Raw genomic sequence first — 16,936 nt, 5'->3', positions numbered from 1 at the left:
TTAAAAGTTTTGTTTCTATAACGGACTTAAAAATATTGCATATAATAGCCTAAATGTAAGGTCTCAGACATACACTAATTGTTTATCATTAATTTAAGACTATTCTTGTATTTCCCAACAGTGGAACAACACCGTAAGTTTATCTTGTAGTGATTTCTCAGTGTGAAGTGTTTGTAAACTGGAAAATTACAGCTGCTCTAGTATCTGGTGTTCTTCTGATATGTATCTTCTTAAAGACTAAAAGAAATAAATCAATCTGGTGCTATGTTTTGCGGCATGCACTTTGATAGTATCATCAAATGTAAGTGAATGAAGAACAATGAAGTATAGAAAGTATATTTGCAAAATACTGAACACGTCTGCAAAAGAGTATCAGAACTCTATCTCGAGAAATTTTACTATTAAAATTTGAGGCATCTCCTGATTGCGGTTTCAGATTAGTGTATGAGCTGAAGGCCCTGAAGGCCCAATAGGAAAGGGAAAAAAAAAATTAACAATAGTCTAATTATCTAGTTTACTCAAAAAAATGACAACTTTCCTTTGTTTAGGAGCAGAGTGTTTACTAAGAAATTAGACAGCAGTTATTATACTAGAGCAGGTTTTATCATTTGATACATCCTTACCATTGAAATTCTTAATTCCAATAATTTGGACACAGGCAGAAGTTGAAATTCCTGAGCAACAGGATGGACAAGTAAGACTTGTTTGTATCTGATTCAAGGCAGCCCCAGATGACCACCTGTAATTTGCACCAAAATCAACAAAACATCTGATAGTTATCATGGCACCATCTACAGATCTTCAGCCAGGGATCAGAATTTAAAGAGCTGGTAGAAGCACCGTATTACCTGTTAAAAGAAGCTTTTTGGCCAGAGACCATTTGAACAGGACAGAACAAGTAACTACAATGAAGTGTAAAAGTAAAAGGTTAATGTAAAATATGCCTGGCACAGTCAATGGCAGCTTAAGCACACCTAACATCTAATTATTTCCCAGTATTTTGTAAATGTCAAAGTATGGTTTTTAAAGATGCTCAGCATCTGTCTGAAACATGATTCTATTACATTTTAATCAGCTGCAGAATATTTCACTGAGCAAGTGAAGCAAGTTTCATAGATGACGGGCAGACAAAGGGGAAAAACTCATTTAAAACGCAGCTATATTCTTCTGTCACAGACAACCCTCCTCAAAAGAATGATGGACACCGAAAGAGAAGATCGGAAAAGCAAAGAGCCAAAAGCAGATCCTGTCAAGCTTCAAGAACATTTTTATTCCACCTAGAGAACGTGGAACTAGGACATTACATCCCAGGCAGCCCTGTGGGACACCATCCACGCTGCTCTGCTGCTGGGGCTTGGTAGATGTAGTGTCAACATTCCTTCCACACAAATGTAAAATTTAAGACATTAAGAGTTATTAAGATTTGCTTCAAAGAAATAAGCTGATTATTTTCACACTCCGGAAGGAAATTAGTTTTCCCACTTTGAAGAGTGAACAGAATATTTTGCTAATATAAAGAAGAGCAAAGAGCAGCATACTTGATGAGACTTTGTGGTTTACCCTACCCCTTCAGGTAAAGAAAAGACAAACCCGCTAAAGAAACACTCTCCAAGCCATCATCTTTCACTTACAGCAAGACTATGTATTTATAAAGTTTTAAGAAGAGCAAAATCTGATTCATGAATATTCAAGACTAATTCCTCATTTAAAATGTCAGCTAATAAATGGACTCAAAACGTCCCTGTTCCACTCTTATTTTTCACAGCAAGAATTTCTGCTGCACAGCTTTACTGCTACACTTCATAGCAAAAGTGAGATACACATGAAAAGTGTTGGCAAAGAAAAAAAAAAAAAAACACACACCCAAAAAACCACCACCACAAAAAAAAAAAAAAAAAAAAAAAAAAACACACACAACAAAAAAACCAAGCCTTCAGGTTTTTCTGCAAAAGTGGCAGCCCAGCCTTCCCTTATTTACTCACTTATTTTAACCACCCCCCACCATGTACTTGCTGAAGGTCGGAAAGCTGCATTTCTTTTAAGATTTCTTCACTGAAGCTGAGGTTTCTATGGCCAACTCAAACTGAAAAACTTTCCTCAACCCCAACCTGAAATTGTTTTTTGTTTTTTTTTTTTTTTAAAAGGAGACAACTGAAGACTCTTCATTTTTTTAATTTCAAAACTTGCTGCTCAAAGATTTCAAAGATGAAGACAATTATAACAAAACTAAACAAAAACTGGTTTCAGTTTCTCTTCATATTAATAACGCACTAGGTTATTTGTTTTAAACATCTCTTATCCATTTTCCCTTGCACAGTCATTTTAACAGTATTTAAAAGGAGACAATTTAAAAAAACTTTAAAAAAACAAAACAAAACTATTTCACTGGTGTGTCTTCCTTCAATTGTTTCATCTTCAGTCACCTGCAAAATACTTGATATTAAAAAAAAAAAAAGTGAAGAACTGTTTTATAATTTGGATAAATGTACAGAATGAAAAAGACCAAATATTTTGTTGCTCATTTTCCAGCTGTAAAACATAATTTTAAACCTGGATTTATTCTTTCAGAGTTTAATTTAAAAAAAAAGAGAATATGTTGCTGCACAGGGAGTATTCCATATTAATCCTACAGATTTACTTTGATGTTTTAATTTGCTTTATAAGGCATTTACCAAAACATATATACCCATACAAGGTATTTACACGAAAACTCTTTTGGATAGAGTTTCGTCGATTCTTCCTGGACATCTTGCAGGAGAGGCTTAAACTTCTTGTTTGTTTGTTTTAATGCAATGAAATCAAGATTAAAGAGAGATATAGCAAATTACTTTGGGAATATTCCTAAGAACATTTTGTTTTGACAGAAAGTTCTGAACTTATAAATCAAGTTGTTATAACATTTATATTATCTACTCTTACATGCAAAACAAAACAGTTCACAGTAATAAAATAAACATCTCTGTGGCCTGAAAGGAGTGAGAGGAAAAGGGAAAGAACACAAAGAAGTAGTAATCAGAGCCAGAAACAATAGTCCATCTAAAAATTCAGTGCCAAATTACACGGTACCGCCTATGTCAAAGAAAACATATGCCATAATTAAGAAATAAACAACCTAAAGTATTCACAATCCACCTTTCTTCAATATAGCTTTAATTCTGCAAAGCAATAATCATATGTATGGATCTCCAGGAGAACAGCAGATTTGAGCATACAAGTATATTTATGTTCAGGTGATAAGCACTAGAGTATGTACATGCACATGGATAAGGAAGGAGGAAGCATTCAACACCTGAAAAGACCCAGCCCTCTAAATTTATAAAAAATTGCACAGTCAGTCACAAAGGACAGATTTTATGAGCCACTTTATTGCACTGCAGTAGGTTGACTGTCCTTGCAAGAACAGAACCTTACGTCCTATCTACTGCCTGCCCTAAGAAATATTCTTCACATTGAGGGAAAGGAACAAAAAGGATTTTTACTTCCATTTCCAACAGAAGTGGAGCAAATCTGAGTGTAGATGGAATATAAAGAGTGAGGAAAGCCTAATAAAAAGAAGTGAAAATATTCCCTCCAATAATGTTATGATAATAAGTTTAAAAAGTTATAGATGGACTCCTGGTTTGTATGATTATTTCAGGACTGAAGCATCACATATAGCACAGAGACTGAAACAAACCTAAAATTCATTGTAATTGTCACATCCTCAGTCCAGGTATCATCCCCACTAGTGAAAGGGAATGGCTCCCACTTCCCCAAATGTAGCATTAATCAAAAGAATTCAAGTTTATTCAACTTCTTTATGTTCCTATCACTGAGCAGGAAAATACTGACTGGCTTAATGGATCAGTGACTGAAAGCATTCAAATAAATCATCATAACGTACCAGCAGCTTGTGGAGATCCACCCACACTACGAGGAAGCACACTTAACAGAAAAGTAAAACCATTTCAAGTTGAGGTTTGGTTTTCTACCTCCAGTCTGCCCTCTTGTTTTTATGTCTCCAAGTACAGTGTGCTCATACTAAACTTCTCTGTACTGCCTAATGTCATACTGAAGAAAGATAGAAGAGACATGAGTGCAACTTTCAAAGTTGGCTTAATTTCTCATCCTCCTGAAGATGCGCAAGCGATCATGGCTATGCAGGTGTGCGCAGAAACTCGAGATACTGAATATACACATCCTTAAGTTAATATTTTGGAAACTTCTGAATGGTATCTTCTGCATTCATAAATATGTACTCAAGTACGATCCCATCTTATAACCAGTTTCAAATATGTAGCTTCCAATATGAGGGTTTCTCCCCATGTTTGATGAATTTTACTTGTTCCTGAGACTCTTAAGCCCATCCCGGTTTATTTTATTTTGACTGAACTGTGATTTTAACATAAAAAAAACCGAAGTGGAAATAAAGCTAGATTAAACAGAAATGTGTGTCTGCCATTGCTCTTCTATGCTGGATAAACATTAGTTTTAATAAAATAAATTGCATATTTGAATTACTGCAAACTTTCTGTGTAAGAAGTCCTCAAATTTATTTCTATTAACAAAATAAGCAGCCATCAGATTTTAAAGAACTTCACAATGGACTGGTGATCAACGCACACTTGTTATTTTTGCTTCGTCTTTAATTGCTAAACCATGAATGTTTCAGAAAAGCAATGCTCTGCCTCAGTATTTTCTCTAAACAGAAGTGAGCTGGGTATCACACATCAGGTTAAGAATATGCATGTCTTGAGGAGGTACAGCCTGCAATCTTCACTGGCTTGTGCCAGTATATGACATTCATCACTTACATGATTCTGGTATCCAGTGATACAGAATTACTGAAGCATTCAACTATACTTCTTTCTCTTTCCTCACTCTTTAAAGAAAAGCATAACAGGTTCCTTAAATTGTTGAACTAATACCCTGCCAGAAGTACTGAGCAGACACTTACAGCTAGTTTCATCATTGTTTGCACTATGGTATCAACTTTCACAAACCTATTGCTACTTTCCAGTCAACATTTAGCAACTAAAACTGTTTTCTACTTAACATCTAACCAGGAAACACAAAACTTGTAACATTTTTTTGCTAGAAAAGGCCTAATAATAACACTGCTCAGAGGAACAGCAGCACTGCTGCTCCATACACAGCCTGGCCCACCCGCTTCCAGCAAGACACTGTGCCATTTAGTCCCACCACTGGCCAAACCAAGCAACTTGCCCTGCTTTTCCTACAGTATAAAATGGGAATTACACAAAAAGGTCACATTTGCTAAATGCCTTAACTAGTGGCTACGGTGACGTACAGGAACATAATCAAGGTGTGCCTGTTTCCGAATTCAAATTATTCTCATTTTATTATCAGCTCATCTGCACTCATACCCCCAACAGTCACTGCTCCCTTGCAGAACAGACTGGACACAGAAACAGCATTAACTACTTTCCCTTCCAAATTTAGGCAATGAGCCATTTTGGTGCAGAGAGATTCCAAAGATTAATTTCAGCACAAACAATAAGAACTTTGAAAATTCCAAGGTCACGAAATGACCTGAAGGGGGGGTTATCACAGAAATTATTAGGTAGCCACAGCCACAAAGTGCTGCTGTTCCGACTGTAATACCTTGTTTTTCATCACTGAAGTACAGTATACTTAAACTGTACAAATATATCACATCCAGAGTTCTGAAAAGAAGTGAGATGTGACAGATGAGAGCAACAGTCGAAATGAATTCTTACCTTCAGATTTGTAAAAGATATTTAAAATTATGTTTAGATGTGCAAACTTGGTACTTCAAGCATCATGCCCAACACTACTAGCCAATGCAGGTCACACAGCTTGTTTCAGTAAAACTAGGTAATTGCATCCAAAACCAGCAACAAGTTTGTTCAGTATCAGATCAAACCAGAACCCACAGAAGTCCCAAAATGCCTTTGGAAGAAAGAACAAGTAATGGACATTTTCCTACCCAAGCAATGATTATATCTTGTATACATTTATGTAGTTTCTATTTTGTTATATACTCTATAAAATTGCGTGTGTGTGTGCGTACATAAAATAGTAAAGTAAAAGCAATGTGGCTGAAGGAACTCGATAGCAAAAGTACAAAGGTGCAAACCCTTCATTTCAAGGGCAGAACAGGAACAGTCCAAGGACATTCTCCTATATACCTGTGTATAAGAAAACCCCAGGCATTAAGTCCCCACAGTATAACTAGAGTAAAAATCCCTTAATATCAGAAAGCATAGATTTAGAAACACACAGTAAAGCCTACCTTCTGCTAAAACCTACTGTTAGCTGATAAAACGTTCACAGATTGAGCTGACAGGCAGCACTGCTATCTGCCTGTCCCACCGCTGTGGCAGAGGGCACTGCGCTCCTAGCAGCTCAGCAGGTTAGGGTGCAAATCATCGATTTCTTCGCCACTCACGTGATAAAAGCAGCATATCAATTAGCACAGCACTGACAACACCACTGGGTGAAGAACAGATACACCACTCCCTGCCATCTGAGCAGTACCTTCACCCTCTGGTAAAGGGTTGGGATGGATATCTACAGCACACGTATGCTCCCATTTTCACAGGTACAGTTACATGCAACCATAAATCAGAGACCCTTTAATTCAGTCTTTAAATTCTGCCAGTATGATTCGAGACCGTTGCAATCAAACACCTGAATGGACAAAAAGCTGCTGTTCAAGTCGACTGGCAATGCAAGTTGTTGTATGGGAATCAACCGTTATGATCAAATTGAAAAGGTTGCTCTACTTTAAAGTATCTTTGTTGCAATTCTTAAGTTTATCTTGACCCACCATCATGCCACAGACTAGACAAAACCCCCTTTGAGTTGAACACACTAGGATTTCAGGAATACGATTCCTACTAGTATCTCCCCATAACAGCAAGGACAACAGATCATTGCTGAGTTGCAATGTAATAGCAGAAAGCCTATGAGAAGAGCTTAAATCTTATTCCCCTTATATTCAGAAGCCAGCTGAGAAGCTTCAAGAATACATCCCAGTTCCTTCCCATCCTCCTCCTTAGAAATAAAGATTTAACAGGACTGCAGACCATTACTCAACTTGCAACTACTTGTGATGAAAAAGTTTTTTGCTACAATAAACTTTATATGCTTATTAAAGGAGAAAACTCAACCAGTGTGGGAATCTATGACCAAATACTGGCAATGAAGTAATTAGTCTAGCTTCATCAAGAGGTAGCACCATTTAAATGAAGAAGAGTCTGGGTTTACTGGCAATTTTAACTACAATTGGCTTAGGCCAAACTCTTATAGGAATTTGAACAAAAGTATGCAATGAAAAGAAGGCACTGCCATTCTTTAATCCTTAGTCAGGCAACCCCAGGGTGTCACATACTATAAGGAACATGACAGTGAAGATAATCTGCATCTTCTACAAGGTTGAGAAGCAAAAGCTTTCTATCACTGTTTTGGACGTGTATAAAATGACTGTATCTGTACCTCTTCCAATTCTGGAGGGAAGCTGCCACTTCCCATGGGGCTCATTCACCTAACCTAAGATGAACCATCAAACAGTAGATGCAAAGAAGTTAAGACTATTCAATTTCCTCTGACAAAGAGACTTTTAGTTCTACAGCATGTCAAATTGAATGCAAAGTTTAGCTTTCAGTCTCAAAATGCCACACTTCACTTTATTATGCTCTTCATCTGTTGATATGACACCTACAGCTCTTCACTGAAGCGTTTTCAGTTGCTGTGAGCAGTTGCACAAAGTAATGGCAGAAGTGAAGCTCACACACTGATTTTCTTCTAGTACTTAGTCAAGATGACGAGACTTAGGCCATGGGAAAAAAAAATGGTTTTCTGTAGAAATTTCCTCAATAAAGCAAAGGACAACACTTAATTCGCAGAGTCCAATAAAAATAAGAAAAACTAAAACCTTAGTGCTTCGTTTTATGCATCTCAAATCATTGGCAGAAGAAATACTATATTGGAAAGCAATTATGCTGCTTGGGAAAAGTAATAAGCAATCTCTCTTCTGACAAACAAACAAACCTTGCTTATCAGATACCAAAGAAAAAAAAAAATAAGTAGTTTGTTTGTTTACAGATTATTTTCAAAGTAATGACTCAGCAGAATTTAATTCCACCCAGAAATACTCTTAATAACATCTCTGCTAAACTATATTCAATATTAGAGGAGGAAAATCCAATACTCTTCCTGCATGTCAGTAAATAAAGCATCACAGCAAGTGCTGGGCAAACACCAGTTGACTCCATAACCTTAGTAATCCTCACCCTTTGCAACCTCTGAGAAAAAAATTAGCATCGTTAATTCTCAACATGGATTCAATAGTAGATATTGCAGTGATCCAATTTATTTTGCAAGACTGTGAAATCTTCACGACTGCTACAATATTTTTATAACTGCTATAAACAAATACATTTATCATGTGCTGTACTTAAGATTGTTTTAATGTAACATTTAAAAAGACATTTCCTTATGTCTGACTTTTGTTTGCTGTGCTAGTTTATAGAATTCAGTAGCTTGCACAGGCGTGCCTACTGTAAGGTGGTAGTGTATATTAATTTAAGATCTCTCCAGTTTTTAATGGACCACCATGAACAAATCTGTATCAGGTCGTGAATTTAAGGATAGTGAAGGGTTTTTTTCAGACTGTTAGTGGAAACTACATACTGAAATTTTTACAGGACATGAATTTGAAACTATTCCATTTAAGCAACATTTCAACAAGCGGAAGGATTGACAAGCTGAAGTATTTCTTACAAATGTAACACCAGTCAGAAAAACTTATTTCATTACAATAATCCTTCTAATAAAAGCTGTGCATGAAGAGCAGTTGCCCAATGATTTGCATTCACTAAAAATGCAACAACAGGTAAGAGAGCATCTTCAATATCTACGGATGCTAATTTCTAAATGCTGCAAATGTTGCCAGGCTAACTGGGTAAGGAAAATGATGGTGAGTCTGTGCATGTGCACACACACTTGTCTGTGTGTGTATATATATGTGCCATATAGAAAATAAATATATAGACACACACATACAACGTGACTGGTGATTAAAAAAAAAAAAATACATAAACTGAATAAGAAAGCTATTAAGGCCATAAACTTCTGTTTAACTTTTCAGCAAGAATCAATGCACTATTCTCTTAAATACTGACTTCCAGACTTCAGTCTTCAGCATTTTTCTAATGCATCTTCAAAAGGATATTTAAAACATTTCATTCTCCTTGCATAAGTTTTAGTTTTTCCCAGGCAGCTCAGAATTTAATTCCACACTGGTTCACTGCTTCATTACTAGGTGCTACAACTGATAAGATCATAGATCTCCATTACACAGGGAACACCAAATGCTCCCCCAGCACTCAAAACAATTACTTTCCTTTTTTGTAAAAATATCTCAAGCTCCATCTTCTATTCCAGTAGTCTCTGAGTAAGAAACAAATCACCCTAATGGAAACACATCAGTACTCTCATAGCTGCATACTTCCTGTACATTTTGAAGGATACCAATGCTACCACATGCTATGTTGTTACACCAGAGGGAAGAAAAAAAATAAAAATCTTTTCCAGACTATTTTCCAGTTTTAAATATACACAGACATTTCAGGAATTGTTTTTAAACTGCCTTTGAAAATCAGTGATTTGATTAAATTAATGCTATTTTTCTACAAAGATTTTCAACAAAAAAATAGGACACATGAAGTGAGACACTAACAGTTTGCAAATCTCACACCTCAGGAAGACACTAAGTTATCAAATTTTAACAAAAGTTTAGGCAAATTTATGGTTTGGTAGGAAATGGCTGATGTGTCAAACGTCAGCTGATGTGGACAATGTAGTAAGTCAACAACAAACTGCCAAATGACAGACTAGAGCATTTCCCAGTTGTTATGCCCTCAGAAATCAAGGGAAAAGCACTTCAAAGCACTCCCAAACTACCTGTATAGATCTGCAAAAAGTGCAAGAGTGGGTGCTTCCCTCCAGTCACCTCAACTGACACTCACTGCAAAGATGCATCAGAACACTCATGCTAATAGAAGGGCTTTTTTTTTTTTTTTCTTTCCTAACACAATAGCTGTTCTATTTCTACACTATATATACAGTGTCTGTGCCAAAAAAGCAAGAAATCCTGTTTTAAAGACTGTTTACCTGCCTACCTTCATGGTATCAGCAACTTTCCTCACTCCGTTTCTACCACTGTGTGCTTTTAGTGATTATCTATCATCTAAAAATCTAAGGGTCTGTTGGACTAAAAATTATCATCAGAGTATTCTTCTGTTAGTAAAACATTAGAGACTTATGAGATGGAGATGTGGAAAACCAGCTTTCTCTTATGCATCCAACTATCTTGCTTATACTCAACAGCTCACCAGCAGGTTCCACCTCAACACAACTCCTGAAACAGCATGGGTCATCAGGGAAGGAAAAAAAAAAAAAAATTAACTTGGAATTGCTCACCACTTTAAAAAAAGACTGTAACATTATCAGATTGCAATAAATAGAGGATAAAACTCCTTCCCAGTTGATTAAATACATTTCACAACATAGCTAGCTTAAATTTTATTTTATTTAAATCAATACAAGGTTTTTGACTGAATTGGGCTTGATTATTTTAAAACAAATAGCACAGACCTTCTCATAATAATCTGAGTGGTTCAATCCAAGAACTGTGATCACCCTTCACTAACTACTCACATGACATACCCAACAACATCACATCAATTTATTGTTCATCAATTATTAAACAGAGCTCTTCACATGAAAGATATTCAAGAAACTTCCTCCTCCTTGGGGTGTCTAATTCACACCTATACAGCAGAGCTATCCAGCTATCATTAACTGTTACATTTACATTTCTTTCAGCAAGTTATTTTTTAAGTTTAAAATGGCATGCCACACGAAACTCAGGAAAAAGGGTCATTAGCCACAGTATCTAAAACCATAGTACAATACCTTAGACCATTAATAATCTTACCAAAGATTAGAGATGTTAGTGAAAAGTTTTTAATGATCAGTCAGAAAGAAAACAACCTTGTATGATACTGGCACAAATTTTCAGTACTTAGCTGGAAAACAAGTACTACCTTCTCAGGGACCAAGACACCCACTTCAGCATCCTCCAAAACTGTAACTGAGCTTGAGGCTGTTTATTCCACAAAACCAGAGGTTTTAAGTTTCAAATTACTTAACTGAGGGGAGCAGCCAAAAATGTCTTATTCCTATCACTATTAAGTAATACAGACCTGCTTGCTGAGAAGAAATATGCCAGTAAACAAAATACACACTTTCTCTTTGTTCACCAGTAAAAATACTCTCAAATCTGGAGTATGTAGATCCAGACTAAATTACTGAATTCAGTGACGCTACTTGGATGGGACTTCAACGCAAAGAGGTGGCAAAACCTGGCAACACAGATTACGAGTACTTTATAAAGAAAGCATCTTATTCTTTGATGCACTCCTACAGACACAGCACAGAGAACTGGCAATTAGGTCACACACAGTATCGCTAAGAAGATTGAAGATTGAAGATTTTAGATTTAAGAACACTAAAAAAAAAAAAAAGCACACTCCACATGAACACAGATTCACTTAAGCATTTCAAAGCATGAACATTTACTATGGGATCACACCTAACACCCCGAAAGCATAATCTGTCACAATCAAAAAGAGAACAGACAATTTAGAAAGAAGTTATGGATAATAAAACATACACATCAAGATGACACTTTACGACATTATAAAATAAGTTTAAAAGTTTTATCAAATTTTGCTGCAACTTGAAGCTTTAACAGAAAAGCGAAAGAACCAGAATAAAGCTATCCAAAATAAATGTTTCTCTCATTAATATATTACCTTTCTTTGACTGTAGATATCTCACAGCCCTTATCAAAGTAGGCCAGATCCGTTTCATTTCCCTAAGGTTAAGCTGGTGAACAGTATACAGAGTATTCATCAACTAAGGAATGGCCACCATTCAACGACAAATATAGCACAAGCTATTTCTCATCTGTCCTACTTTTTTTGGAGGCTGAGGTGTACCTTTTTCTAGAAATCACCACAATTGGCAGCCTGGAAGATGCTGGTGCCTTTGTCCTCTTACGAAACTCCTGGTGTCCCCCTTCTCCCCTCAACAGGAATAAAAAGAGATTACATCGGTGTTCTCCATTCTGGGGCAGAGGAGGCTGGATAAACAATCTTCCCCGAAGTTATGTTCTGAGAAAACTCTACAGGCAATCAGGGGAAGAGGGAAAGATCCTTTTCCATTCATTTTAGTTGCTGGAGTGGGTGGGGGGAATCAATATCTTTTACCACAGCCCAATGCAGCCATCTTTCTGCAAGAAGCAGCTAGCCCTGATGTAGGCATCATCTGGTGCTGGAGCAGGAGGGAGGAAACTGATATCCCCAGTATTAGCCAGCCTTAACAACAGATGGTAACAACTTGCTTTTTCTTTGAAAAAGATTTTTTTTCCCTACTTTTGAAAATTACTCTTTGGGAAGTACCTTCACACTGACCCTCAGAACAGTCCAAGGAGATGAATCCCAATTTCATCTAATATTTTTGTTACCCAATTTATGACACACAGGAGTAGGCATCGCTATTACTCCTTCATGGTAAACAAGTTTTAGTAAAAGCAAAGCACAGCTACGGTTACTCACTGCTTTATTAACTATTATTCTCCAGTGAGCTGATAAGATTCTGCACTTCATGAAATGTTACCAGGATATGGTGTTCTGTGATTTCTTCTTTTTCAGTTATTTTACTGTATGTGCTACTATAATATGTCGATGGGTGGCAAATACTAGTTTAGACTGAACAGTTCAGCAAAGTGCATAAAGCATGCAAGACAAAGACTGTTAAATGCTCCTTTGTGTGTCTTCCAAATAACTAGACAATAAAAATTCTAACTAAATCTACTGTTATTTTTCCAAGATAACTAATCATCAGCTATGCCTATCAAACCCTTAGCTCAGATACGTTTCCCCAGAACTTCTGAAGTAACTGCCTCTGTGATCCAAGATTATGGTGACGCAATACTTCACTGCCAGCTTCTCTTCCAAAAAAGAAAGCACATTGAAACGAAAGTGAACACAAGGAAAGTTATGCTTACAATCAGCAACACTCAACCTTTTACAGTTGTTTTCCATCTAAGGAAGATCGGATTCTTTGGCTACTAACAGGATTTCAAGCTTAATCCCTGTACTGTATCTTCATATACACACTCCCAACCTACAACACCAACACACAAATACCTTCTAGATTAAACAGGGTAAATATTAAATGTCCTGGGATGCAAGTTAAAATAACCCTGTGAATGACTTTCACATGTCGATCTAATTATTGTTAAACCTCAATTTAAAGTTAAACCCTCTCATTGTAATAAATGCATGCTTTGTGGCTAGTTATTGTCTCTTTTGGGCGGGGGTGAATAACAGGGGTGGCAAGTTCTAAGACATCAAGTAGGAAGATGTTAAGCCTTCCACTGTAATTGCTACCTACGATCAGCCACTTAAAAACTGCTTTTTCCAAAAGGTAAGGGAAAGCAGAATTACACTTGCAGTGGTTTCAAAAACACATAGATCAAAAACAAAGCCGTCAGATCCTCACATCAGTGGAATTAAAAAACAAACAGCTCAAGCAGTCTTTCATTTCAAATAATTCCAAAAAGAAAAGAGAAAAAAAAAAAAAAAAAAAAGCATTACAGCTGTCAGGTGAAAGAAGATCCTGCGGACTGCTTCACATTACAAGCACATAACCAGAATAAAATAATTTTCTTCTCTCTCTTTGCTTTTTCCTTTGATAGGAAAAAAACCCCTATAGGACCACAGGTGGCAAAACATCAAATTAACAAGGGGGGGGAGGGGAAATAAATACTGAAGGAGGAAAAAAAAAAAAAAAGTTATGTGTACCTTTAGCCCAGCATATCGGGAATGGGCTACAGCCGCTTTTCTCCATATAGATAGCACCTGCTCGCTTCGGGGCCTGCTGGCCTGCCACTTCCAGCAACCACATACACACGACCGTACAGAGATTCAAGCCAGGCTCCGGCATACAATGTCCCGATTCAGTGCTCCAGCAGCCTGTGGTCCTGCAGGGGGGAGGGAGGGGAAGGGGAGGGAGGGAGCTGGGAGCCGCTTGAACGTCAACCGACCGAGCCAGGGGGAGATCCGCGAAGCCTCCCCGGGCCGCGCCGGCCTCACCTGGCGGCGGGAGCGGCGGGAAGGCGGCGGCCCCTCAGCGCGGCCGGGGCAGCGCGCTCCGGCGGCGGCGGCGGCGGGGGGGGGAGGCCGCGCCGCGGCTTCATCTTCTCACGCCTCGGCGAGAGAAAGCCCGGACCATCCTTTCCCGGGGAGGGGGGGGTGGGTGAGGTACCGAGGAGGGCGAAAGGAGGCAGCGGAGTGAGCGTGGGCGCCCGTCCTCCTGCCTTCGCTGGGGAGGGAGGCGGGGAGGAGGGAGGGGAGGCGATTAAGCGAGAGCCGCATTAATATGCTAATCTCCCCCGTCTGCTCAATTCACCCGGCGGCCTCCTGTTTACCAAACTGACAGCCGCTTCTGAAAGCCGCTGAGCTGCAAATCAAGCCTGACCCGGGTCGTGTCTGGGGATGTGCTTCCCCCGGCCGGGGTCTGGCGCTGCTGGTTCAGGCACAAAACCCGCCCGCCGCTCCGCAAACCGCACCGCGTCACACCTTCCCTCCAAGCACTCACAGGTCGGCCTCACTTTTATGTATTTTCAGATCGATGGCCGCATACGGCTGTACGGGGCGGGGGGGAACGGACAGCCTAAAAACTTCATAAACTTCAGCGAGAATGGGGGTCAGACCCTGAATCACCACCTGCCTGACTTCACAACTACAAGGTTATTGATGAAATAACCCTGGTACTGTTCCTTTGCCTTAAATAAAGAGCAAGTATCACAGCCCAGGCCAGTGATTACTCAGTACCAGCTCTTGCCCTTCTCTAAAACCTGGGCTTCTTTATACACTTCTAATCAGAAAACAAAGGTTACCACAAACGCACACGCCATGTGCTGCATGGCATTTGTTTCTTTTTAACTTTGCAGCACATAACATCAAAACTGCCTACAACATTTTTTTTTTCTTTTAAAAATGTGACTATAAACATTGCAAAAGCCTATGTTTATAAACACACATTCAGGCAGCATATGTATACAGGAATAAAGAAAATACTCATTTTAATCCTAACAAAAGGTTTCACAAAAATTATAAACAACTGCTTTAGCTAAAATATATATTAAAATCAACACGAACAAGACTCACAAAGAGATCATTAAAGCTCTTTATATATTCCATGGTAATCTTTTCTCACACCCAGCCCTCAGCAGTAAGGCATAAGGCTTATCCAAGACTATAACCAAAAGGGAATTAAGCTAAAGCTAAGAGCCTTCAACTTAACCTATCTGCCTACTTATAGCAGCACACACTTATCTACAGCATATTTTTAATTACCATTCTTTACCTGTAATACTGCCATCTTCCCTTCGCAATACACTGGCTGTGCAGAACTACTGTGGTGTATGTCAAGACTCTTGATAAATACAGTTGTTGCTTTTTTTAAAGTATTGGTTTTGTCTCTAAAGGAGAAAAAAATATTCACTGGGGGAAAAAAAAAAAAAAAAAAAAGAGAGAGAGAGAAAGAGATTAGGCCACAACCAGGCCCATCAGATGTTCTGCATCACTGCCCAGGCACAAAGCTCTTTCTGGGGCTGCAGAAAGCCAAAGGGAACTGAAGACATGCCTGGATGCCTTCCTCCCCCCCACCATAAAGTTTTCAAAGCCCCTAAGTGCTACACAGCCAGCCAAGTACTTTCAGCAACAAGGTTGATTACATTTACCCTCAATAATCAAGCAAAACATGCCATAGTAATATTTAAAACACAAGTTCTTGTATCTGTGTGTCTACAGAAGATGCACAGGCACAGGATAGGTGCCCTTCTGGTTCAAGCTGCAGCTCACAGTGCAAGGAAGATGCTTTTACACCCCCAGGAAGATGCCTTTACACCCCCAGCTCTGCCACGAACTTCTGTGATGACCTTGAGCAAGTCAGTCTTGTTTCATTACAAACTAGAAAGCTGCAGATATTTCTGTAGTTTTCCTTAAGTTGGTCTGGTCTGTGCTTTAGGGTATAAAATATAAAAAGTCTACGATTCCTCCACAAAAAGAAAGTGTTTTGCAGAAAGCTAACTAAAAAAAAATTAAGAGGTAAAAATGGTAAGGCCTAAATTAAGTTTTATTCATGAAAACAAATCCTTTTAAAAATCAACTGGTAAGCACATTACCAAGGAGAATTTTAATAAACAGAATGTGTGGACTTGCATTTTTCTTTTTTAATTTTAACAGATGAGACTAATACAAATTATCAATCCAAGTGTCAAGAGATACTGTCCGCTCATTACAGCTAACCTTATTGATGATGTGAATATTATAATCATTCTCTTCATGTCCATACTTTCTTGTTGTATTATTAGGCTACAAAATTAAGGTGAAGTACTACAAAGCATGAGAATTTTTTTTATTCCGTTTTAGAAGATAACCAGTATTTTACACTGAGTATAATTTTTTTCAAAATAAGTGCTTCCTTTATGCTAAGATCTTTAGAAAAATTACTTAATCTCTATTTGTTATTGTAAGAGGTATTATAAGATGTACTTTTTGTACTTTTATAATATATATTAAACATATGCTCATTCTCTTCTTTTGAAAAACATGATCAGTTCTTCTGCACAAAAAAAGCTAAAAGCATAAAATTTGTGTTCTGGAGAAAGTCAGAAACCCCAAAGTTTCAACTGAGGAGCAGGGGGAGGGGGGCAAGGATAGAGCAGAAGACAAGATCGTATGTTAAAAAAAAAAAAAGGAGAAAAAAATGAACAAACAAACATGAAACAAACCACCAGCCAACAAAAAAACAAACCAACAACACAACCCAC

At 38.0% G+C, this 16,936-nt stretch overlaps 1 protein-coding gene across 22 annotated transcripts in view; it reads right to left on the bottom strand.

Annotated features, from left to right (window-relative positions):
- Window positions 1-16,936, bottom strand: part of PTK2 (protein tyrosine kinase 2) — a 222,910-nt gene that overhangs the window by 144,695 nt on the left and 61,279 nt on the right. For 10 of the 22 annotated variants that reach the window (XM_042786010.1, XM_042786014.1, XM_042786015.1 and 7 more), the window contains exon 1: window positions 13,902-14,402. The exons of 2 other annotated variants lie outside the window; for them this stretch is intronic. In XM_042786010.1, the coding sequence (XP_042641944.1) occupies window positions 13,902-14,043 (142 nt within the window). In that variant the 5' untranslated portion in view covers window positions 14,044-14,402. Of the gene's footprint in view, window positions 1-13,901; window positions 14,409-16,936 lie in introns of those variants that run through there. 10 more of the 22 variants (XM_042786005.1, XM_042786007.1, XM_042786008.1 and 7 more) reach the window with 5 other exon arrangements.

The sequence above is a fragment of the Tyto alba genome, unplaced genomic scaffold (genome assembly GCF_018691265.1).
Source record: "Tyto alba isolate M040663 unplaced genomic scaffold, T.alba_DEE_v4.0 Super-Scaffold_9, whole genome shotgun sequence".
Classification (NCBI taxonomy): domain Eukaryota; kingdom Metazoa; phylum Chordata; class Aves; order Strigiformes; family Tytonidae; genus Tyto; species Tyto alba.
This window is presented reverse-complemented; position numbering and strand designations above follow the sequence as displayed.